The 24665-nt window shown below is 40.3% G+C and overlaps 1 protein-coding gene across 1 annotated transcript in view; it reads right to left on the bottom strand.

Moving 5' to 3' along the window:
* The window catches only part of LOC143112743 (glutamate receptor 4-like), a 203983-nt gene that overhangs the window by 101760 nt on the left and 77558 nt on the right, over positions 1 to 24665 (bottom strand). Inside the window, exons 5-6 of the mRNA XM_076275008.1 lie at positions 17915 to 17968; positions 17311 to 17469 (exon numbers count right to left, since the gene is read on the bottom strand). Of these exons, the coding sequence (XP_076131123.1) occupies positions 17311 to 17469; positions 17915 to 17968 (213 nt within the window). The remainder of the gene's footprint in view (positions 1 to 17310; positions 17470 to 17914; positions 17969 to 24665) is intronic.

Here is a 24665-nt window from a genome sequence, read left to right as displayed (position 1 = left end):
AGCAAAAGATTCACTGAAAGAAAATACCATGTGGTACACCAAAATGTATCTAAAATGTGGAGAATACAATGCAATCAAGCATTTTGGGCGATGTGGAGTCACAGGCTGGCAGCAGATAAAATGCTCACAAGAGAGAAAAAGATGCAGTTTTAGACGTGACTGAAGCAAGCCAGGCGATAGGCCTATAGGCCCGACGGTAATTGTAAAGCAATTTACAAAAGATTCACTGAACAAAAATGCTGATATGATACATGAAAATTTTGCTAAAAATGTGGAGAATGCAATGCAATCAAGCATTTTGGGCGATGTGGAGTCACAAGCTGGCAGCAGATTAAATGCTCACGATAGAGAAAAAGACGGTTTTAAAAGGACGTGACCGAAGCTGAGGCAAGCCAGGCAATAGGCATATAGGCCCGACGGTAATTGTAAAGCAATTTACAAAAGATTCACTGAACAAAAATGCTTGGTAACGCTTTAGAATAACATGTGCTTATTAGGTATTAACAGTGCATAATAAGCAGTTAACAATTCATTACTAACAGTTAGTTAACTGTTGTTATCCTTTAATAACATTAACTAACTGTTAACATGCAGCTTGTAAGTGTTAATAAGCAGCCTTTTAGGTTACTTACAAGCATATTTGTTAACAGTTGTAAGTGTTAACAAGCAGCTTGTTAATGCTTGTTAATGGTGTATAAGACAAAAAGGTGGATAACTAATACGCTTATAAGACCTTTCTTACCTATTTGTAGTAAATTTTGCAGCCCCCCAATCTAAAGCGAGGACCATGTAGCCTATAGTTCCACAAGCCCAACCTTCTATCTCTCTATACAGCTTGGTTTAGCTGTGAGAAATGCACCTTTAAAATGGTTGCAGTGAGCAGGAATCGAACCCCGGTCTCCTACATCAAAGAGTGCATCGCTACTTATTGAGCTACACTACTTGTCTTGTACAGCTGATGAAATTGTTTATTTTGATTCTATATTCCGAAGTGCTATATCACTAGCTATGCTTTTTACAAATATGTTTCTGATGGAAAAGTGGTGTTTAATTAATGCAGAAACAGACCATGAATGTTCGCCTCTGTTCAAGGCAAACTGAAACATGTTTCAAATCGATCACGAACGTTCGCCTATGTTTGCAACTTTAAACCAGAGCTTTGAACGCACCCACTTATCGTCTTTAAGCCTCGGTTGCTAGGTAACCAAACTATATACAAAGCTGGCATATCTTTAGACTGCTGACAAACTGACAAACTGTTTTATGCGTTCACTGAACAAAGATTATGGAAATTAAACACCACTTTTCCATCAGAAACATAATTCTAAAAAGCATAGCTAGTATGATATAGAACATCGGAATATTTTCCATCAGTCAATTAGGAACAGTAGTGTAGCTCAATAAGTAGCAATGTACTCTTTGACGCGGGAGACCGGGGTTCGATTCCTGCTCACTGCAACAATTTTGAAGGTGTATTTCTCACAGCTAAACCAAGCTAGATAGAGAGATACAGTATAGAGAGATAGACGGTTGGGCTTGTGGAACTTTAGGCTACATGGTCCTCGCTTTAGATTGGGGGGCTGCAAAATTTACTACAAATAGGTAAGAAAGGTCTTATAAGCGTATTAGTTATCCACCTCTTTGTCTTATACACCATTAACAAGCATTAACAAGCTGCTTGTTAACACTTACAACTGTTAAAGCGATGGTTCGGAGTAATTTCACCCTAGGGTCCTTTGCACCATGACCCCGAGCCATGTGGAGAGACAAGCCGGCAGCAGATTAAATGCTCGAGAGAGAAAAATATGCGGTTTTAAAAGGACGTGCAGACCGAAGCTGCAGCAAGCAGGTGATATTTAGAAATGTATTTCACAAAATCCAAGACTAAGAACAGACAGACTATTGAGGCCAAAAATATTGACAATTCTACAGGGAATCTTGAAGACGAAGGAGTGAATAGTGGCAAGAGGCAAGCCGAAGGCTGCTGACAAGTGCCCGACGCTATTGTAAAGCAATTTACAAAAGATTCACTGAAAAAAAATGCTGATGTGGTACATTAAATTTTAGTTAAAAATGTGGAGAATGCAATGCAATCAAGTATTTTGGACGATATAGCGTATTGGCACAAGCTGGCAGCAGAACAAATGCTCGCAGAGAGAGCGAGAGAAAAAAGATGCGCATTTAAAACCAGGGCCTAAATTTCAGCGTGGGATTGCGCATAAATTATTACTAAGTATTGAGCATACTAATAAAAGTCCCGCAACGCTAGCCATCATAATGCGAGAAATTCCCACACATTTAACAGCGCTGTCTGACGTTAATCTAATAATGGAGCTGGCCTGAAAGCGGACCAACTCTGACTTCAATTGAACCCAATGCAGAGACACACACACGCGCGCGCGCGCAGGACCACTTTGGGGGTGCCTCTCTCTCTTTGCTCTCTCTCTCTCTCTCAGAAGGATTTGTCACAGCTAAAGTCAAATTATTATAGCCTATTACGTGCTTCTACATCAACCGCTATCGACAGGAAAGGAAAACAAACGTTTAAAGATCAGGAACCGCAAACACAGAAGCATGACAGCCTATAATATAACGCGAGAGAACATGGATGTGTTCTCCATTTGAGGAACGTTATAATCGATTGTGGACAGCTACAGACACGGAGCGCATAGTAGGCCTACTTTCACTTTCTGTGCGTATTCACGTGAAAGATAATTAGTAGCAAAACAGTGATCAAATATTACATGACAGTGAGTTTTGTTTTCAAATGTTTTCATGCATGTGCAGATAACAGGTGAGGAATGTTTAGGGGACAGACTATCGTGAATCCTGAATTTATGGCTGGGCAAAGGACAATGGCTTGTAGCCTATTCGAGTCAGCTATAGGCCTTCATTTCTTGCGTTTTATATAGGCTACTTTTCGTTTGGAGCAGCATACCGGTAGGTATGGAGGTTCATGGAACGTGTGCTGTGCTGCAAGGGAAACCTTATTCCGTATAGCCAAAGAGGTCTAAGATAGCCTAAATTTAGTTATTTTTTAAATTATGCATGATTTTCTTTTTTATAAAATTTGTAGGCTGATGCCTGGCAGCAACAATTGTGTTTAAATGTAGGTTAACCTGGGGCTGCGTGCTACTGGTAGCTTGAGAGCAATGTGTTGGAGACTCATGGTGTAGGACAATGACTTCGTTGGCAACAATATTAAACCAACCAACAATATAAATTATTAAGAAGAGCTATTTTATGAGTTAAATTGAAACAAAATTATACTGGCTTTTATTTGTCCGAATCTGAGGTCCAGCTATAAATAGAATCCCGGCAGTAATTTGAGGATTTAAGTATGCACGTGTGTTTCACGATTTGTGCATTTGAGAGCGCTCTCTCAAGGCTGTAGACGATAATGTTTCATGTAGGGTTCATGTCAGTTAATATAAATTAACATTTAAAAACATGTTCAATTATATATTTTTTTTCATATATAAGTCGCACCTGACTATAAGTCGCAGGACCAGCCAAACTATGAAAAAAAGTGCGACTTATAGTCTGGAAAATACGGTATTCCAGTAGTGTATTCCATATTATTGTGTCTTTGTGGTGAAAAGGAGTCGATGGAGGTGGGGAGGGGTATTGGTACTGGTGTTACAACATGACCCTTCCTTCCTTTCTGATAGCCTCTCGGCAGCTTTGATAGTTGCTATCTCCTCATGCTCATTACATCCATTTGTTTGCTGAGATTCCAGGGAGTTTGACGCCAGTGATTGACTGGGTCATTTCAGCAGCACCCATCTTATCTTGTCCAGTGGACATGGCTGAGCATTGTTGAGCAGGTTGTTTATGTTTCTTCAAGGTCTGCATTTCAGTGGAGGCTAGCAGGTGGTTACCAGAGGGCCCCACAGCAGGGGGAGTTGGGCATATCTCTGTTTCAGCCTGTGCAGTGTTTTGGTTTAGCCGAGTTGTTGATGTCATCAGCTTGTTCCGTCTGTATGACTATTGAGCGCTTATCAGAGGCTCGGCTCAAGGTTGGCAGAAAAAATGTTGGGTGCAGGAGAGAGGTGATAGTTTTCGGTTAAGATCTTGGCCCCAGTCCAACTCAGCTCTGTGCTATTTGGTCTGAAATATTCCCTGCGATTCCGGAAAAGGTTAACATTTTCAATAAAATTCATCCCAGCTGAAAAGCATGTTTTTGCAAGCCAGGTGTTTAAACTGAATAGTCTGGTAAATACAAAGCTTCCCTCTGCTGGGAGTGGGCCACTGATGAAAATTTGTATTTCAAGCTCATATAGGGCTGAGAAAAGTTCCTTGAAATCTTCTCAGACATACAGCTGTTCTTTGTCAATGTTATTTGCTCTAACATGCACAATGATGCGCTTGATAGTTGCATATTTTGACACCAGTTCTGCAAGTTTGTTTTTTGTGTCAGACAGTGAAGCATTTGGGAAACAACATACAATCATCCTTCCCCCATTTAAAAGTCTCACAGCAGAGTCGCCTAGAACAAGGGTTGTGGGATGAATAGGTGTCGAGAGCTGCTTCTTGTCTGTGCCCATCTTTCTATTGTTGTGGTTTGATCGCTGCCTGCTTGGGGTCTGTTCCCTGGGAAATTCCTCTGTCACGTCCCGGAGGCATTCAAATCTGTTCCATAGTTTTAGGGGCTGTGGGTTTCCCTTAGGACCACAAACTGTAGTAGTTTGCTGATCTGTCTGTATTTCTGATACGAGGCCTGGAGTTAACAGGTATTAAGGTAATTACAGTTCTTGTATTACGTTTTAGTTTTTTGGTCTGGCTCTGTACTCACATTTCCCTTTGTGAGGTCGATGCATTCATCTGCTCTATTAGCAGTGATATTAGACTGCTGGGTTACATTCTCAGTATTTCCAGTAGTTGCTGTACTCACTTCATGTGATGTCTCTCGTACAGTAGTTCATCTGTCTTTGATGGAAGGGCATGCATCTTTGATTCCAAAGTAGAAATCCTCTGTTCTAGCTCAGTACATTTTCAGCATGATCTCTTGGGTCACTGGCCAGAGGAGCGCATTTTGTTTTAATCCAACTTCAAGGTGACTTGCCGTTCAGTTTTTGCTCATTGACTTGGCTGGCTCATGTAAAGTAAAAAACTAACCGCTAAAGTTTCAGATTTAAATGTACTGGTTTCACTGTCTTTGCTAATCTAGCTTGTAAATGAAACTAGAATTGCGGTTCCGAGGAACTGCAAGAGTGGGTTTGATCAGGGGCATGGAACTCGGCCTCATCCAAGGATTCCAACGGTACCTCATTTATGAAAATCGGACATACGGGTCAAAAGTTACATGCACACACCTTCATATACACAGACAGCCCAGCCCAGCCCATTAGAGCTCTGCCAGGTGGCTTAGAACTCTTCCAGGTGCAAGCTTAAAGTGCGTATGTCAGGTTAAAAAACATTTTTGACAAATGAAGGGACATGAAGCAAGATAATAGTGAGTAGTGATTTTTCTTGAAAAAACAACTTGAAATACAATAGAACAATATTTACAGTTATTTTTATAACTGAATTTATGAACATTCCAGGAAACATTCCAGACACAATGATGACCTCATAAGAGGGAGTCCAGCAAAGTTGGTCAATTAAAACACATGGGATAAGGGATCATAAAGTAGTTTTTTTTACACTGATGAGGCCAAAAACATGACTTCATTCCAGTATGTCATGCTAGAGTCTACTACCTGCCTGACATAAAATTATCCTCATACCTTTTTTCTTTACTGGCAACCATTATTGATTTTAAAATGTGATGAAGAGGATATGGGTAAGTAGCAATGCTTGAAAATGCCAGTTGTGTCACTTGCCATCACATAGGCCATTATATAGCCTAAACTAAGTAGAATCAGTAAGCAACTCATTAGTCTGTGTTCAGCCAACCATGGGCATATATGCTTTTCTTTAGAGACCTGACTATAAAACCATCAGTGTATATGTGCTACCACACATTTGCTCTTTATATATATACATCTGCTTATCAACTAATGTTAGCTATAGACAGACTATTAATTTGCTTACTGATTCTACTTAACTTGTTGTATATGAAAGTCTATGTTATGGCAAATGACACAACTGCCATTTTGAAGCCATGATACATACTAATAGTGATATAATCCTACTCACACCCCTAGTCAATTTCTCACTGATGATTTGATGGCCATGATTTATCTAAATTTTGTAGCCTATTCGTCTTCACTTTGTCCCTGCCAGTCAGGCTCATGCTTATGAACCACTGGTATGTCATAGAGAACATTTTTGGCCTTATCAGTGTAAAAGAAAATGCACTTAAAACCCATTCTCCCCTATGCTCAACTTTGCTGGACTCCCTCTTATGAGGTCATCACTGTGTCTGGAATGTTCATAAATTCATTTATAAAAATACTGTAACTGTAAACTGTAAATATTGTTCTATTGCATTTAAAGTTGTTTTTTCAAGAAAAATCACTACTCACTACTATCTTGCTTCATGTTCCTTCATTTGTCAATTTTTTTTTTAACCTGACATACGCACTTTAAGCAATTAGAGCTGTGATGTCACAATCGAAATTTGAATTCTGAACATTCCGCCATTCATTTCAATGGGCCCAAAAAACGCAGAAAAACGGGAATACCGCGAAAACGACAAGGGCCAGCGACACGAAATTAACAAGCAAGTTACACCGGTTCGGGCCTGAATTTTTGGAATTCGAACTGCGTCGATAGCTCAAACGGTCTAGGAGCAGTAGTTCGGCCAAAAAGTGGGTGAATAAGAAGATATAACTAGAATTGCGGTTCCGAGGAACTGCAAGAGTGGGTTTGATCTGGGGCACGGAACTCGGCCTCATCCAAGGATTCCAACGGTACCTCATTTATGAAAATCGGGCATACGGGTCAAAAGTTACATGCACACACCTTCATTATACACAGACAGCCCAGCCCAGCCCATTAGACATTGCCAGGTGGCTTAGAACTCTTCCAGGTGCAAGCTTAAGCAATTAGAGCTGTGATGTCACAATCGAAATTTGAATTCTGAACATTCCGCCATTCATTTCAATGGGGCCGAAAAACGCCGAAAAACGGGAATACCGCGAAAACGACAAGGGCCAGCGACACGAAAGCAACAAGCAAGTTACACCGGGTCGGGCCTGAATTTTTGGAGTTCGAACCGCGTCGATAGCTCAAACGGTCTAGGAGCAGTAGTTCGGCCAAAAAGTGGGTGAACAGGAATAATAAATAACTAGAATTGCGGTTCCGAGGAACTGCAAGAGTGGGTTTGATCAGGGGCATGGAACTCGGCCTTATCCAAGGATTCCAACGGTACCTCATTTATGAAAATCGGACATACGGGTCAAAAGTTACATGCACACACCTTCATATACACAGACAGCCCAGCCCAGCCCATTATAGCTCTGCCAGGTGGCTTAGAACTCTTCCAGGTGCAAGCTTAAGCAATTAGAGCTGTGATGTCACAATCGAAATTTGAATTCTGAACATTCCGCCATTCATTTCAATGGGCCCAAAAAACGCAGAAAAACGGGAATACCGCGAAAACGACAAGGGCCAGCGACACGAAATTAACAAGCAAGTTACACCGGTTCGGGCCTGAATTTTTGGAGTTCGAACCGCGTTGATAGCTCAAACGGTCTAGGAGCAGTAGTTCGGCCAAAAAGTGGGTGAAAAGGAATAATAAATAAACTAGAATTGCGGTTCCGAGGAACTGCAAGAGTGGGTTTGATCAGTGGCACGGAACTCGGCCTCATCCAAGGATTCCAACGGTACCTCATTTATGAAAATCGGGCACACGGATCAAAAGTTGTCTGCATTAACGCAACATCCAATAAGCTAAAACGCATAAATAACATGGTTGCTATGCTGGTTGCTATGGTGGTCGCTAGGTTGACATTACAGGGGTGGTTTCTAGGTTGTTGCTAGGGTAATTAGTTAGTTGCTAGTAAGCCATTTTAAGCTGACTGCATAAAGTGATTATTTTAAGAGATACATTTTCAAACCAGAACTGTGTATAGGTCATGGTCAGAATCTCAGAAATAATCACGTAATGCAGCCAGTTTAAGATTTTTTAAGAAGTCAGATTTTTTAAAGGCAATCAAATTTCTGCTGACTCTCTTCTGGCTGCGGTTAAAGGCCAGCGCCTCCTGAGAGGCCTGAAGGGTCAGTTCTGAGGTTGTTGGCTGCTGGAACCGAAAAAAGGACTGCATTTTCTTAAAAGACAATGTGACTGAAGTGCGGGCAAAGTTTGCACAGAAATGTACGATTTTTCCCACCCTCATCGACCTTGTCATAAAACTTGTTTAAATGATCACACGACGCCTCCTTGCTGCTTTGTTGTCTACATCAGCATTTCTCAAACTTATTTGACCTGAGGCCCAGTCAAGGCATACTTTGGGGTCATAGGGCCCACCTACATGAACCCACCCCCTCCTCCCAACCCCCATCAAATTGTAATGATATCACAATTATTATTTTTATACTATATTGCTATACATGCACTTCAAAACAGTCAATGTTTAAAGTGCTAAGATTGTTTACAAAAGTTTGTGAAAGCATGCACATCAGAGTACTGCTTTACTAATGTAAAATATAATTAGGCTTACACTAGTTTCATTGTTTTTGCATTGTTGCATGATTGATATGCTATTTAATTACATTTCATTTGAATGCCTGAATGTAAGAATTCAGGAAACACAATACCAGCTTTTAACATTCATGTTGTTTACTAGTTTATGTAAATCACATAACACATGAACTGTTTACATACTACTGATAGCCCATTACTGTACACAATAATACTGTGCCCATTCATTAACATATATTAAACATCAGGCGTCTTGTTTACACATTTAAACCATATTTGCACTTCGAATTTCGCTTCCAAACTGTAGTAACTACATCTACGAAGTCTAAAGAAGATAACCATGTAGTCCGTTCATAGATAAGATACATTTTGACAGAACTACAGACTTCGTGAAAGTAGCCTAGCCCTACATAAAAGGCTCCATTAACTTCATTGCAAAATCGCGGTTGGTCTGTTTACACACTAAAACCATATTTACACTTCGAAATTCGCTTCCAAATTGTAGTAACTACATCTACGAAGTCTAAGGAAGATAATCATGTAGTCTGTTCATAGATAAGATACATTTTGACAGAACTACAGACTTCGTGAAAGTAGCCTAGAAGCCCTACATAAAAGGCTCCATTAACTTCATTGCAAAATCGCGGTTGGTCTGTTTACACACTAAAACCATATTTACACTTTGAAATTCGCTTCCAAATTGTAGTAACTACATCTACGAAGTCTAAGGAAGATAACCTTGTAGTCTGTTCAACGATAAGATACATTTTGACAGAACTACAGACCTCGTAAAAGTAGTACCTAAAATTAGTGTGATAAATGGCCATCACGTAGCCTAAAGCATATAGCACTAGCATATGACAACAGCAAATAGCTAACGTTTACGTTAGCCTAACTTACTTATCGTTGACGTTGACCCGACACGTTTATAAGTTAGACCATAGACTGATAAGGACGTCCATCAAAATTCCGTGTGTATCCTATGTATCTTTCGTGCTGCTATCCTGTTGCCTTTTCCCTGTTGTTCCGGCAACAAGGTTTTTACGCGATATTTGCCACATCCCAGAGAGTTGTTGTTTGGTGGGTCAGGTGATGAGCCGTCGAATCACAGCACAGCACCCAGAATGCATTGCAACACACCGTCTAGAAGGGACTCAGCGTTAGTTCGGCTTTAAATAGCATACAGAACCTAAGCTCCACAGATCGTGGCAAGACAATTGAATTGATTGTGGACTTCTTGCTGGGCAACGATGAGTAACTTGATTAGTAATGCAGCGTGGATATGTATGATATGTATGATATCTGTATGAAAGTGTGTTTCTCAATGTAATAATCTATACAACTGTACACATGACTAAGTTCAAATGGAGCTAGCTGGGTATAGGACTGGGCTGAATGGATTGGTGAAATACTTTATTTATTTATTTTTTTAATGACCTATATGAACATGGTTTGGCTTTACATGGTTTACATGGTTTTTACATGACCTTTACACTTAGTGCTGGCAAGGCATTGAACTGGGCTGAATGGATTTGGAAAATATATATATATTTTTTTTTTTAATGACCTGTATCAACATGGTTTGGCTTTAAAAAAAAGATGAGACAGCGATTTGCGCTGTCTCATCTTTTTTTACATTACCTTTACACTTAGTGCTGGCAAGGCATTGAACTGGGCTTCATTCAAGGATTCCAACAGTACCTCATTCATGAAAATCGGACATACTGGTCAAAAGTTACATGCACACACCTTCATATACACAGACAGCCCAGCCCAGCCCATTAGACATTGCCAGATGGCTTAGAACTCTGCCAGGTGCAAGTAATCAACTCTAGCAGCAGAGCTCTACCAGGTGCAAGTAATGAGGTGCTGTGATGTCATAAAGCCCCAGCATTCCGCCATTCATTTCAATGGGGCCCAAAAACGCCGAAAAACGGGAATACCGCGAAAACGACAAGGGCCAGCGACACGAAAGTAACAAGCAAGTTACACCGGTTCGGGCCTGAATTTTTGGAGTTCGAACCGCGTCGATAGCTCAAACGGTCTAGGAGCAGTAGTTCGGCCAAAAAGTGGGTGAACGGGAATAATAAATAAAGAAATAAAGAAATAAAGAAAACTTAAGAAGAACAATAGTGGGCTTGCTGGATCAAACCCACTAATAAGAAAACTTAAGAAGAACAATAGTGGTCTTGCTGGATCAAACCCACTAATAATAAGAAAACTTAAGAAGAACAATAGTGGGCTTGCTGGATCAAACCCACTAATAATAATAATAAGAAAACTTAAGAAGAACAATAGTGGGCTTGCTGGATCAAACCCACTAATAAGAAAACTTAAGAAGAACAACAGTGGTCTTGCTGGATCAAACCCACTAATAATAAGTAAACTTAAGAAGAACAATAGTGGGCTTGCTGGATCAAACCCACTAATAATAAGAAAACTTAAGAAGAACAATAGTGGGCTTGCTGGATCAAACCCACTAATAATAAGAAAACTTAAGAAGAACAATAGTGGGCCACTAATAAAAGAATGAAAAAGAGTGGAAATTGCTAAAAGGATAGGTGAAGCAGGAGCAGTGTGAAATGCGTCCTACTCGCTTGAGTAGGAGGAGACCCAGCGGGCACTGTGATGTCAATTTGATGTCAGTTTGATGAAGTATATTTTTTTGGGCTTTCCATGCCTCTAACTATAGGACAGCGGAGAATGACAGGAAGCGAGCTGGAGAGAGAGCAGGGGTGGGATCCGGAAAGGACCACGGGGCGGGAATCGAACCCGGGTCGCCGGCGCACGATGCAGGTGCCCCAGCCAGCTGTGCCACAGCTGGGGCCATCATGCAATATATTCTACCTTGTCTTTGGACATTTTTATTTGCAAAGCCGGTGCTGGATAAACAAAAAGAGCGCGTGCGACAGAGGAAAAGTTATTTGGTGTTGCTTTAACTTGTGGGTGTTGGAATTGTTGTAGTTTATTTAAGTTTACCAAAAAAGTCAGGCCGATTGTATGGCGTGTGCGTCCCGTCACTGCTATGGCGTGTTTACATGTTATCTGTCGCTGCCAGCACGTTCTATATTCAGCGTTGTCCATCCTTGCAAATGGGTTCAAGCAAAGTCCTTTTAGGAAAGTCCCTCCACTCAGCGGCCATAATGCAACGCTTTTTGGGTACTCATCGGGCATCCTATTTGGCAGAAATGCGCGTGCGCAAGGCTTCACGACACCAACCGTGCTCCAGCGGCGAGTTCACAACACATGATTGGCACAATGTCTGCACAACACAGCACATAATTGGCTCAATGTAGTCACATCACACCACACGATTGGCTCAATGTATACACATGTCGACGTTTTGGCGAGGAAGGGGTGGGATATGTGTAGACGGCCATATTGGCGTTACAAACTAACCCTATGCATTTCTATGGAGGATTTTTTGAGTGCTGTGTCTCCTCATTAGAAAGTCTCTGGTTCAAGTGAGGACATAGAGTTAAGTTGTAAACAATTATAAAAATGATTGCCATAATCTGATTACACTCAAAAGACGTCTGGTTTTGGTACTCTACAAATTAATGTTTTACTTTGTTATTTGTTATGCAATGTTAATGGTATACATGAAAACATGTTTTCAGTGTCTCTTTAGCTGAAAACTACTTCCAACACGCATGCCTCTTCCATGAATAGGTCTAGTCCTTGAGCTACCCCCTAGTCCACCCACCCACCTACCCATCCGCCCTCCGAAAAAAAAAAAACTTGGGGGTGTCACTTTTTTTTTTTTAATTCTAGTTGCTCAACGTCATGTTAAATGGTGTGATTAGCAATAACTCTGCTATGAAACAGAGACATTAATGTTTCTGGTAGCCAGGTGAGATGCAACTACATTACTTTTTATCAATCCAGTTGCAGTAGGCCTAGTTCCAAACCACAATTGTTGAACTGTGATGAACTGCCCTATTTGTGATTGTTTTTAGAGATTTTAGAGGTTTTATACTAGTGCTGCCACTAACAACTAATAACTAATTTTGTTGTATAACTCGCACTCCTCCTTGTCCACAGGTGGCAGCAGTGCGGTGGAAGCAGAGTGGCAGCAGTCCGGTGGAGGCAGAGTGGCAGCAGTGCGGTGGAGGCAAAGTGGCAGCAGTGCGGTGGAAGCAGAGTGGCAGCAGTGCGGTGGAGGCAAAGTGGCAGCAGTGCTGGCTAGCAAACTCCCTTGGCAGCTTTCCATTCAATGATTTCAGATGATCAGAAATCCTACACCTTTGTTGAAATGACAATTTTCATCTTTAGCTATTTGTCATCAAACAAACTATTGAAGAACAAGTAACAGTCAACTTTGTCAACTTTGTTCTACTCCATGTAGCATAGGAAATAGAATATACCCTGAGTTGGTTGCCTCACGGCGGGGTGACAGGCAGACAACTTTACGGTGTAACTTGTGCCTCCTGATCAATTGGCGCTTTGCTCTGCTGAGGTCTCTAACACGAACGATGTTGGGTCTGGAATCACAGGGGTCATCAAAGAAACCCTCTGTATCATTATGTTGTATCACATCACAAACCAAAGAGCCGTCTGAACGTTTTTCCTTCACAAAGGCAAAATCCTCGTTGTCCAGAAGGAAACAGCCATCCCTTAAAGGAGAATTCCGGTGTGATATTGACCTAAAGTGTGTTGAAACATGATACCGAGTGTGAACGTATGTCTCATAGCTCACCTCGGCTAGTCCCCTGCACTCAGAAATCTTTATCGTGACTAAATTCAAGATGGCGTCGAACGGTAAAATTCCTTAAGGTACTGTCTTTATAAATCATCTTGTAACTAAATTACCAGTGCGTTCTCAATGTCTCGTTTTAAATGTCAAGGCCCTCGGAAGTCTACCAATGAAGTATGGAGTAGTGTTAATTTTGTCACCTATTTTTAATTTAGTCTTAGTCTTAGTCTAGTGACAAAATGTCCTTTTTAGTCTTTGTCATATTTAGTCATTCAAATATAATTTTTGTTAGTCAAGTTTTAGTCGACTAAAAGTCTCGTCATTTTAGTCTAGTTTTAGTCAAAAGAAAACTAAAGGTATCTTAGTCTTAGTCAGTTTTAGTCAAAACATTTTAGTCTTCTTTTTTTATAACAAATTATTTCTGATTACTAGGTAGGCTATCTAGCATTGTGGCATAAAGCTTAGGTAGTTAGCTTGCTAACTCGGGCAAAAATACCCGGTGTTCTTGTTCCACAGGGTTGCAGCAACAGCACGTAGACTAGCCTACAGGAAAGCTGTTGCGCATGAACTCATTCGGAATATTTTGAAAACGTAACAGCTAGATATTCTGTCTTCTCATTTTGTTGACAAAAATGAAGAGAGATTTTATCTTAGTTTTTATTTCATGCAAAACATTTTAGTCTCGTCTTTTTTCGTCAACAATGATGGATATTAAGATAGTCTTAGTCAGTGTTACAGTACATTAGTGCCGTCTCGTCATCGTCTCGTCTTAGTCATGAAAAAAAAGGTCGTTGACGAACATATTTCCTCTCGTCTTGTCTGACGAAATTAACACTAGTATGGAGCTAGTATTGAGCCTCTTAAATGGTGTAAAACAGTGATTTATGCCCGAGGCACCGCAACGAAAAACTGTTGGTAGCATTGGCTAACTAGTGCCAGATTTCTGAGTGCAGGGGACTAGCCGAGGTGAGCTATGAGACATACGTTCACACTCGGTATCATGTTTCAACACACTTTAGGTCAAAATCACACCAGAATTCTCCTTTAATGTGGTAGATACACGAGTGAACATCTCTTTGGCTACAGCTACACCTCTGTGTGTCGTTGAGCTCTCTAGCTCCAGCTCTGTTAAGCGTTTGGCCACCTGAGCGATAGGATTTCGACTTTGCCTGACCATTTTCTTCAGTGTCCGGAGGTAATTTTCAAATGGAAAGCTTGAAACATTGTTCAGGGAACACTGGAAATACTCAACATCGTCTGGCAGGTGGGAAGCAACCATCATGATGTCATGCTCCAACATGCCAGTCACTAATAGGCACTATATGTCTTGTCCTGTCTATGCACCACCTGTCTATACTTTGTATATCACTTTTCTGCTTTTTTGCACTTCTAGTTAGACACAAACTGCATTTTGTTGTCTTTGTACAGTACTTGTATTCTGCACAAATGACAAAGTTTAATCTAATCTAATCTAAAACATCTAACATCTTGTTATCGTTCTGCTTTACTTTTTTTGGTGGTTCCTATGGGTGAAAAACAAACAACTTTCATATGTACATAGCTATGCCCTATAGGAATTTGAATTTTGTGCGTTGATACATTTTGAAACCACTGCACCACTTCAATACATGATGTCTGTAAGTTTTACATAAATTAAATAATTTGCACATATATGTTTGTATGTTGTCAGTCATTGTACATTTAGATTGAAATTGAATGATTCTTGACATTGAAATTATATCAAAATATATGTCAATAAATGCTGATGTAATTTTGACATCAATGTTTGTCGCATTTATTTTTATTTGACATTGAAGCTTAATATTGAATGATATCAAAACGACATCAACATCTTAACATCAAATAGATGTAGAATTGACATCAAATGCCAACAAAGCTTGACATGGAAATTACATCTTGATGTCAAATAAATTTCGAATTGACATCAAAGCTTGACATTGAATGATATCAGAATAGCATCAAAACGACATCAACATCTTGACATCTTTACGTCAAATAAATGTTGAATTGACATCAAATGCCAACAAAGTATGACATCAACATAACATCAAAACGACATCGTGGAGGTCAAAATCTTGACATCAAATTGACATCAGTACATTGACGTCGATACAACTTTCATTCTAGACCTGTAATTTTGACGTCGATGTTTGATGTCATATTGATGTTGAATTGACATCAAATGCCCACTAGGGAGCTCCTGAAGTAATTATATTTACCAATGTATAGACAATGGCCCATACAGTGATTTTCTTTAAAGCAACAGGTCTGTTTTTAATGCCATGCCATCTGAAGCCCCAAAGATCACAGTCAACATTTTCTTGCAGCGCTCTCTCTTATCTAGAAAGATTTCTCTGGATTCTATGAATATTTCAATAGTATTGTGTAACTGCAGATGATCCCCAAATCCCCAAATTCTTTGCAATTCCACAGTGAGCATTATTCTTACATTCGTTTGCGTCACATGACGTCAATGTAACTTCCACGTGCCATGTTTGTGCCCATGTTGTGCCCACTGTCACCGCCCACACCATTCATTTCCTAGGGTTACCACTGTGCTACATGACTATAGCGAAGGAAAAGTCACACAAGCAGATACACCTGGGATATTATGTGCTGATCAGGGCTTTGAACCAGAATTCTTTTCCAATTGGTCCATTCCGAACAGAAACAGTATTTTAACGTTTCCGGTTTTCGGTTCAACCCTAAAATTGACGTTCCTGAACCGGTTTGAACAAAAAAATAAAGTTCCCGAACCGGTTAATAACGTTCCATGTCAGCTGCGGGACATACAAATAAGTAGGCTAATCATGAGGACTTTACAATTATATTGTTAATCTATATAATTTTATTTAACTCTTTATCTTATCATCAAACATTAAAAATTATTATGCGGCATAACTGTAATTCTGACATGCGTACATTTTTTTTTCAGTATTATACATGAATTAAGACAAGGAAAATGTCTGTGATGTCGTTTACTGGCAAGGTACTGTCAGTGCTAGCTGTCCAACATTATTTAGTTATATTTTCGTTAGCTTGACCCAGCAGATTTTTACAACAATGCATTGGAAATTCATAGCTTATCTAAATAGATATAATTCATATTTAAAACCAAACATTTGTACAATACTTACAATATACGTAAATACGTACAATATTTACCTCTTATGATTGATCTTGAGAGACAGGCTACAGCTTGGGATACGATCTTGATTAGGCTACTTGTTGGCGGCAAGCTTCTCTATTACATTTATCCCGATGAGTAAACGACGGGAGGTGAACCTCACCAAGTCATATTGCACAGAAATCTTGTCAAAGAATGAAAAAAATAACGGTATTAACCGGTTACCATTATTTAAGATAAACGATTCTGTTCCGGAACATAAAACATGTAAAGTTTCTGGTTTCGTTTCTGTTCCTAGCAAAACATCAAAGTTTCTGGTTTTCGTTTTCGTTCCGTGAACCGGTTCAAAGCCTTGGTGCTGATCAATATTTTTGGTCTCCTGGTGCCGTATTTTTGCATCCTTTACCCTTCTGCTAGGCACCGGTATGCTCGGATAGTCCAATAATCAGTTAACCATTCGAGATATAGCCTACTATTCCTAGTTGTTTATTCTAAAACTCACAGTCATGGAAGTTGTGCTACCATATAACATAGCATTGCATAGCATATTACAGTAGAAGTTCTGCTATTTTACCTACCATGTCATTAAAGTGCGTGGCGGGCCGCAGTTTGGACACCCCTGGTCTAGACTGTCTATATTGTTCTGTAGATGTGTGGAAATGGCAGCAAGTCCCTCAAACAGAGTATATTACTATCCCATAATATCCCAACTACAAAGAGTAGTTGAGTCAATTGCACTGATCTTGTTAGTGAGCTTGAAAAAAGTCCACTCAATTTAGATGCATTTTGCAGAAAATTGTAGCCATAGATTTAGATGGACTTATTCTTCTCAAAAGAAATTAACATTAAAAATTAGCAGGAATACTTTGAGCATACCTTCGGGGGGGTGTCAGACCCTGGGTACTCCCGCTGGTCAAGCTTGTTCCAGCGTTGCATGAGCTTAATCACCATGGGATTGCTGAAGTCCACTAGCTGAAAGCCAGTCACATTTGCTCCACCATGCATAAAGCGCTCCAGATTGATGTCCTTAAAGCCCTGAGGAAGTGAGGAAACGGATAAAAAAGGGTGACAAAAAGAGAGTGGCGTGTGTGTATGTGAGAGAGAGAGATAGAGAGAGAGAAAAAAGAAAAGAAGAATAAGAATAAGAGACAAGAGAGCAAAAAGAGAGGGGAAGCAAAGAGCCAGAGAAAGAGGTACAGTATAGGTCTTACACTGCTCAGATAAGGGTGAATTAACAAACGTAATTCCTTTTGCAAATGACAACCGTGAGCCAATAATGAAATAAGTTTCCTCACAGTCAATTATTTGAAATGGTCACTGGTCCAAAAGTGAGTTACCCTCACCTTGTTTTGAAGAAAACACTTAAGGTGGTATTACAGATGATATTAAAGAATTATGACATTAAGAAAGTGACTGTGGAGATGAATGATATACAGGGAACACAAATGAATGGGTGACAAGACAATCAAATTCCTCTCACCAAATTGGCCATGATGTAATGGTAGCCCTTAACATGTTTGCCAACACTCACAATCTGCAGAGGTAAACACAACACAATGAAAATAATGGAGCATCCTATACAGTACCCTTAACATACAAAAGCATGGTAGAAAACAGCATTGTTTGATGAGCTAAACAAGAAGCACTACACATATGGGGGGGGGGGGTTTGAACTAGCTTGCGTTTTCTATGGCCTACCTAATTTTGAATTTAGTGTACATTACGGTAGTGTTAAAATTGGACGTGAAACATCATTAACATTAGGGCTGCTCGATTATGGCAAAAATCATTAACACGATTATTATTTTGTTCAAGATTGAGATCTCGAACACAATTACTCAGTGATTTTGGAACCATCATCCATTTTCAATACTTTTTTTAAAAAATTTTTTAATTACAATTTTAAATATAATCCAACAGAAAAAATACATGCAAAAAGATATTACACATAATAACTGTGGTGGTAGTGTAGTGGTTAAGGAGTTGGGCTAGCGTTCAGTAGCCTGTAAAGTTGTGGGTTCCATTCCCAGCTTCCACCATTATGCCCTTGTAATATAGTTAACGTAAGTCACTTGTAACAGTGTCTGCTAAATGAATAAATGTAGTAAACTCAAGACGAAAGGAGAGCATTGTTGTGAAACTGAATATAGAAAAAGAATCATTATTCGATTATGTTGTTTTAAAGTCAGACATTTATAAATCAAATTTGTTATTATTACTATAATTTTCTTGGGGGGCTGAAGAGGAGAACGATTCAAGAGGGTCAATTCTGGCACGCTGTGAAGCTGGTATGTTCGAAGGGTTCGAAGCCGTCACGCCCATTTAGGAGTCTAGTGGGAGGTCCAGTGTCTATGTATTCCTATGGGAGAAATGAAAATTTTCTCGGAATAGAGTGTCCCAGTGACGCCACTTCCGTTTGCCTCCATGGGACCTATCTTTCAAAAAATTTTGAACGCCAGTCTATGGCGAAAAAGAAATTATTTTCTGGTCCCGGTTGACTTGTGCCTTGAATTACCCATATGATGTTTGTCAATTTTAAAGACAATTTTTCATGTAAAGACATTTGCAGTTTGTTTCGTAACTATTGAATTACAACATTGTGAAAGATCGTAATTGGGCTTTCCTTGCCGATGAAAATACCATGAGTTAGAGGATTAAACACATCAGGTAAGTTGTATTCGTCCATAGACTGTACATTAGATACTGTTAAGTGACATAGCAGGCAGCAAGATGCAACCGTTAACTAGCATAACAGCTAATTTTACCGTTTCATTACGTTGGTGACATACATCGTTCGAAATGAGAGATGTAGTACACTGAGCGGATTCGCACAAAACCAACATAACTTTTGAAGTCTATCAATCAATCAATCAATCAATCAGATTTATTTATATAGCACATTTAAACATGATTTGCATCAACCAAAGTGCTTTACAGAGACCAGTGGGAAGCAAACATATAACATATAACAAATAAGACAGAGGCAAGCCATACAAAAAAACATCATAAAGTAGACGATACAAATACACGAAAGAGACGACAGTACAAGCAGGGCTCCGGTCAAGATGAATCGGGAAACACTAGAGAGAAAAGGTATGTTTTGAGCTGGGATTTAAAGAGTCAACTGAAGGGGCGAATCTGATGGAGGTAGGGATGCTGTTCCACAGTTTGGGGACTGCGACAGCAAAGGCACGGTAGCCCCTGTGCTTGAGATTGGCCTTCAGCTCTGTCAGTAACCCCTGCATGGCCGATCTAAGGGACCTAACATTAGAGTAGGGGGAGAGGAGGTCTGAGATGTAGGGGGGGGCTTTTCCATTAATGGCTTTGAAAGTAAAAAGAAGGACTTTAAAATCAATTCTGTAACGAACCGGAAGCCAGTGGAGGGAGGCTAGGACAGGGGTGATGTGGCCTCGTTTTCTTGTGCCTGTTAACAGTCTAGCGGCTGCGTTTAGGACTAGCTGCAGGCGGGACAGGGATGATTCAGTGATGCCGGTATAGAGGCAGTTGCAGTAGTCTAGTCGTGATGTGATGAGAGCATGAATTACCCATTCAAGATCTGGGGGGTTGAGAAGGGTCTTAATCTTTGCAATATTTCTGAGTTGAAAAAAGCTGGCTTTCACCACTGCATTTATCTGCCTGTCAAACCGGAGCTCTGAGTCAAAAATGACACCCAGATTCCTAGCATGGGGCCTAGTGAGGGTGGAGAGGGTGCCTAGGCTGCTGGAGATGGTACTGACTGAGCTTGGGGGACCAAAAAGGACAATCTCACACTTGCTTTCATTAAGCTGCAGAAAGTTGTGTGCCATCCAGGACTTAATTTCAGCAAGGCAGGACGTGAGACTGTCGATCTTGGACTGGTCGTTTGGTTTCAGAGGGAGATAAAGCTGTGTGTCGTCTGCGTAGCTATGAAAGGAGACATTGTATTTCTGAATAATTAAACCAAGGGGGAGCATATATAGGGAAAACAAAATGGGGCCCAGAATGGAGCCTTGTGGGACTCCGCAGGACAGGGGGGCTGAGGGGGAGAAACAGTTGGCGATGTTAACAGAAAAGGATCTGTTGGCAAGGTAGGAGGTGAACCAGGATAGAGCAGTGCCTCTAAGACCGACCCCATGTTGGAGACGATCAAAAAGGATCGTATGGTCGATAGTGTCAAACGCTGCACTGAGGTCAAGCAGCATGAGGACAGCACAGTGACGATCATCATCTACGATCATCTATCGAACAACAGTACTTTCTTGACGTGAAAAATTATCTTTTAAATTCACACACATCATATGTGAAATTCGTGGCACAATTCAAACTGGACCAAAAAATAATTTTTATCTCTCCATTAACTCCCGTTCATATTTTTTTGAAAGATAGGTCCCTTGTAGCGGAAGTAAAAACGGAAGTCACTGGGACACTCTATATGACCAATCCCTTAGCCCTACATTCAGCGATGTAAGTTATGAACCCATTTTCTACAAGCCATATGTCTCCCTAACATTCCGACATTGAAATTGTATTTTCCAACAAAACAAATAAAGACAAAAATAGCTTTGTTCGTGATCTGTCACTGTCTCCTCAAAGCTCTGGTGCACAGCCACCTGTTCTCAGAGGCTCTAGACTCAGAGATGGTTGATAAGCTAACCTAACATATTTCTTGCTAGAACTAGTAGACATCCACAAAGTTGCTGAACGTATGTTATATATATAAGTTTAACCAAAGTCCTTAGCTGCTAGCTAGCTAGCGAACATTCCCATTCACTTTCCGTTTACTGTGCTAACATTAGCTAGCTAGCTCGGTTAACGGGCAAAATGAAATTATTCATTCCATGTCTGAAAGAGTGTTTCATTGGCATCACACACAAACAATGACTGTAAAATAGTATACAAAATGATATTTATATGTTATTATTGGTTATTCAGAGACAAGTTTATGTTTTGACACGCCTATTTAGGAGTCAGGAACTAGTGCCATTTCGTTCCATTGGTGAATTGTCTTATGATTCTTCTTAGTTAACTATAGAATCTTTGGTTACACTTTACTTGAAAGTATCGGTAAGGTAATGTCATAAACATTATAAACAAGTCATAAATGTTTGTGACACACACAGACACAAACACATCATTCACACGCACACACACATAAAACACACACACATGCAGACAAGCAGACACACGCACACACACACAGATAAACACACACACACACACACACATACGCGCACACAAAACATAGACAATAGCTGCAAGAGTAGGGGATGGAGTATGAAATGGAGAGAAATTAACAAGCGTTATTTATTTTTGCGGAGAGAATGTACAGGACTGAGCGGCGGGCATATTTTCCCCCCATTTGTAGTACATCTAGTACATTTATGTATGTACATTGATACATTGAATGTATGTATATGGCATATGTTTGGCTCAAAATGGTGTTGCTACATGGAAGAACAATTAACAGCTTGGTTGTTAGACACTACTATCAGTCATCTTTAAAGGGGTCATAGAATGGAGTGTTTTATCTTGTTCTGTGATGTTACCATAGAATGTGGTAGTTACTACCATCATTTTGTATGCGTTTGATTAGCATTTTTGCATGTTCCGGTTCGTAAGAAAAAATACCTATGAGAGCATGAATGGGGTTTCGGGAATCATAAAAATGAATGCCCCCGATACCGGGGCCAGCACAATGCCCTGGTCCGTGTGCAAATTCATCATATTACTATTTTAGCACATTACAACATATCTCAAAAAGCTTCTCAATTTAGAATCACCAACGTCTCAACATCATGTATACCAATTTTGACATGAAAATCAGAATCAGGGGAGACGCACAATGTAGTTGCAGTTGCTTTTTAAATATTCCTGCCAACGTATCCTCCCCTGCTGGCTGCCGCTCGCATTGCAATTTAACAATAAGTAGCCTAAAACTAGTCAGAGGTTATTATGGCCTGTCTAGTTTCACTTCACATATTAGATATTTTATTGATATAGCCTATTTAAAACATTAACTTTCTTCTCAGTGTTTCCTCTTCATTTAGCGGTGCCACTGCATCAGAATTAGGGGAGACGCACAATATTGTCTGGACGCATTGTAGGCTAAATGCCCTCTGCTGGCTGCAGAAAATTGCAGTTACTGCATTGCCATGAACAAAGTAAAAGCAAAAAAGGTGTTTCTTTGTCGAACAAATTGGGATGCAATGTAAGCCTTGAATTGGATGCCATGGAGGAATTTACTAGGATCTCAAAACCGGATTATGAACATTCTTTGCCATAGAGAAATACACAATAGCGTTGGATTATAAACATGCTTTGCCACAAAAACAGCCAAAAACGCGGGGTCGAGCTATATAAAGTTATTATTTTGCTGTCACTTCTTCTGTTTTATAACCCAGAAGGATGTACTTGGTATCAAATGATAGCTCTGTGTCTCCTCTTTCATCTGACATGCGTGGCATGTAGTAATGGGTGTGCAGCGTTGGTTTTTGTACATGACGTTAATATTTTGTAGTCACTTCGTCTGTTTTTATAAGCCAGAAGGATTGACATACTTGGTACAAATGGATAGCCCTGTGTCTCCTCTTGCATCTGAAATGCTTGCCATATCTATGCGATCACGGGTGTGTTTTTTGACACACTTTGCGTCAATCGGGTTCTAATGGTTAATGTAGGGAAATATTCATCATTGTAATAGGGGGATTCAGAGGGAGGTGTATATACTGCACACAAGAAGATATCTTTGGTTGTAGAAACCATCTCTTTTTTATTTTTAGCCATATGTTGCTCTGCTGATCCTGTACCAGGTTGTAGTGTTGGGCAGGAGCTGATCTTTGGGATGTTGGATGCTTTTGTCTGGTTGTGGAATGGTCATATTTAGGAGGTCTCGACTTAATTGTTGAGTTGCCCCAATGCCGCTGATGTTGGTGGTGAACCGGGTGGCCTCGGTTGGTGGTGTGGCAGAGAGGTTCTCTGTGTGGTATGGATGGCGCGGTTGAGAGCGAAGTCCTACAAAGTCTTGGCAAAGGATGGAATAGCCTTTTTGTGCAGGTGGACATGATCAAAGAAGTTGCTGTGGTTAAGTAAGTAAACATTTTGCTTCATGGCACAGTCTCCGGATACACTTGCATTAATCCTATTGATGGTGTCTGGGTGAAAGTCCTGATCCTGTGTAGAAGTTAGGCCTGACCCCTGGATTCTTGGCAGTTTGTACAGTTCCTCTGATTATTCAGCCAATTCTCCCCTTTTCTTAGTTTCTTTCCTCTTTTTTTTCTTTGTTTCAAATTGATTTTAGTATTTTGTTGAAGAGGAATCACTCTTCTTTAAGTTTTCATCAAGTTTGAATGTTTATCTCATCTCAAAAACAGCATTTATCGCAACTTTTTACAAGCTCATTTTCTTTGCTGCTGTTTATCTAAGTTTAGAACTTAGAACTCTTTTCTCCTGAACTATCAGTCAGTTCAGTTCATTTCATTCAGTGTATCTAGGAATAGGAGTGTCATGGTAGAGTCAGTGCTGCCCAAAAAGGAACATTTAAGACCCAATTCACATCAGACTACATTCCATTCAGTGTATCTAGGAACAGGAGCGTCAGTGCTGCCCAAAAAGGAACATTTAAGACCCAATTCACATCAGACTACATTCCATTCAGTGTATCTAGGAACAGGAGCGTCATGGTAGAGTCAGTGCTGCCCAAAAAGGAACATTTAAGACAAAATTCACATCAGACTACAAGAAAATGTACACTTGTCTCATAAGTGTAAGCACCTGTAAAAGCTTACGATTTAATAACCTTTGCTGTATTAACTCCATTGACCAGCATGCTTTGTGTTTTAAATGTTCATGTTGGGAAATGATATTCTGTATGACGTTCTGTATGGGAACCAATCAAATGTCTTTGTTTTGCTTTTATTTGAATTGTATAAGCAGCCAATGATTATTTGTTATTTGTTTATGCCCGCAAAATCGCTGGGAATGTGAACATTCCATCTCCTCAGTCCGGGCCCTACAGTGTACAGAGAGATGGTGCTGTCGGTGTTAGCTGGTTTTGGGGTTGAACGGTTGTTCATAGGCCCTCAACTCCTTAGCTCGACGCCTTAGGTGATCTCCTGTGGTGGAGAGGGACTCGCTAGTTTCCTCCGGTGCTGAGCCCACCGGTGGACCGACCCTTTGAGAGGGACGCGATCGTTTTGCCTCCACTGCTGGACCCAGCGGAGCCACCCGACGCCTGTTATCTCCTGCTGCTCTTC

Source organism: Alosa pseudoharengus, unplaced genomic scaffold (genome assembly GCF_046254945.1).
Source record: "Alosa pseudoharengus isolate Yale_2024_CS ecotype anadromous, Long Island Sound unplaced genomic scaffold, YU_APseudo_1.1 YU_APseudo_1.1_scf_8, whole genome shotgun sequence".
In the NCBI taxonomy this organism is placed as follows: Eukaryota; Metazoa; Chordata; class Actinopteri; order Clupeiformes; family Clupeidae; genus Alosa; species Alosa pseudoharengus.
The sequence above is the reverse complement of the archived record's forward strand: the minus strand, read 5'-3'. Positions and strand labels throughout refer to the sequence as shown.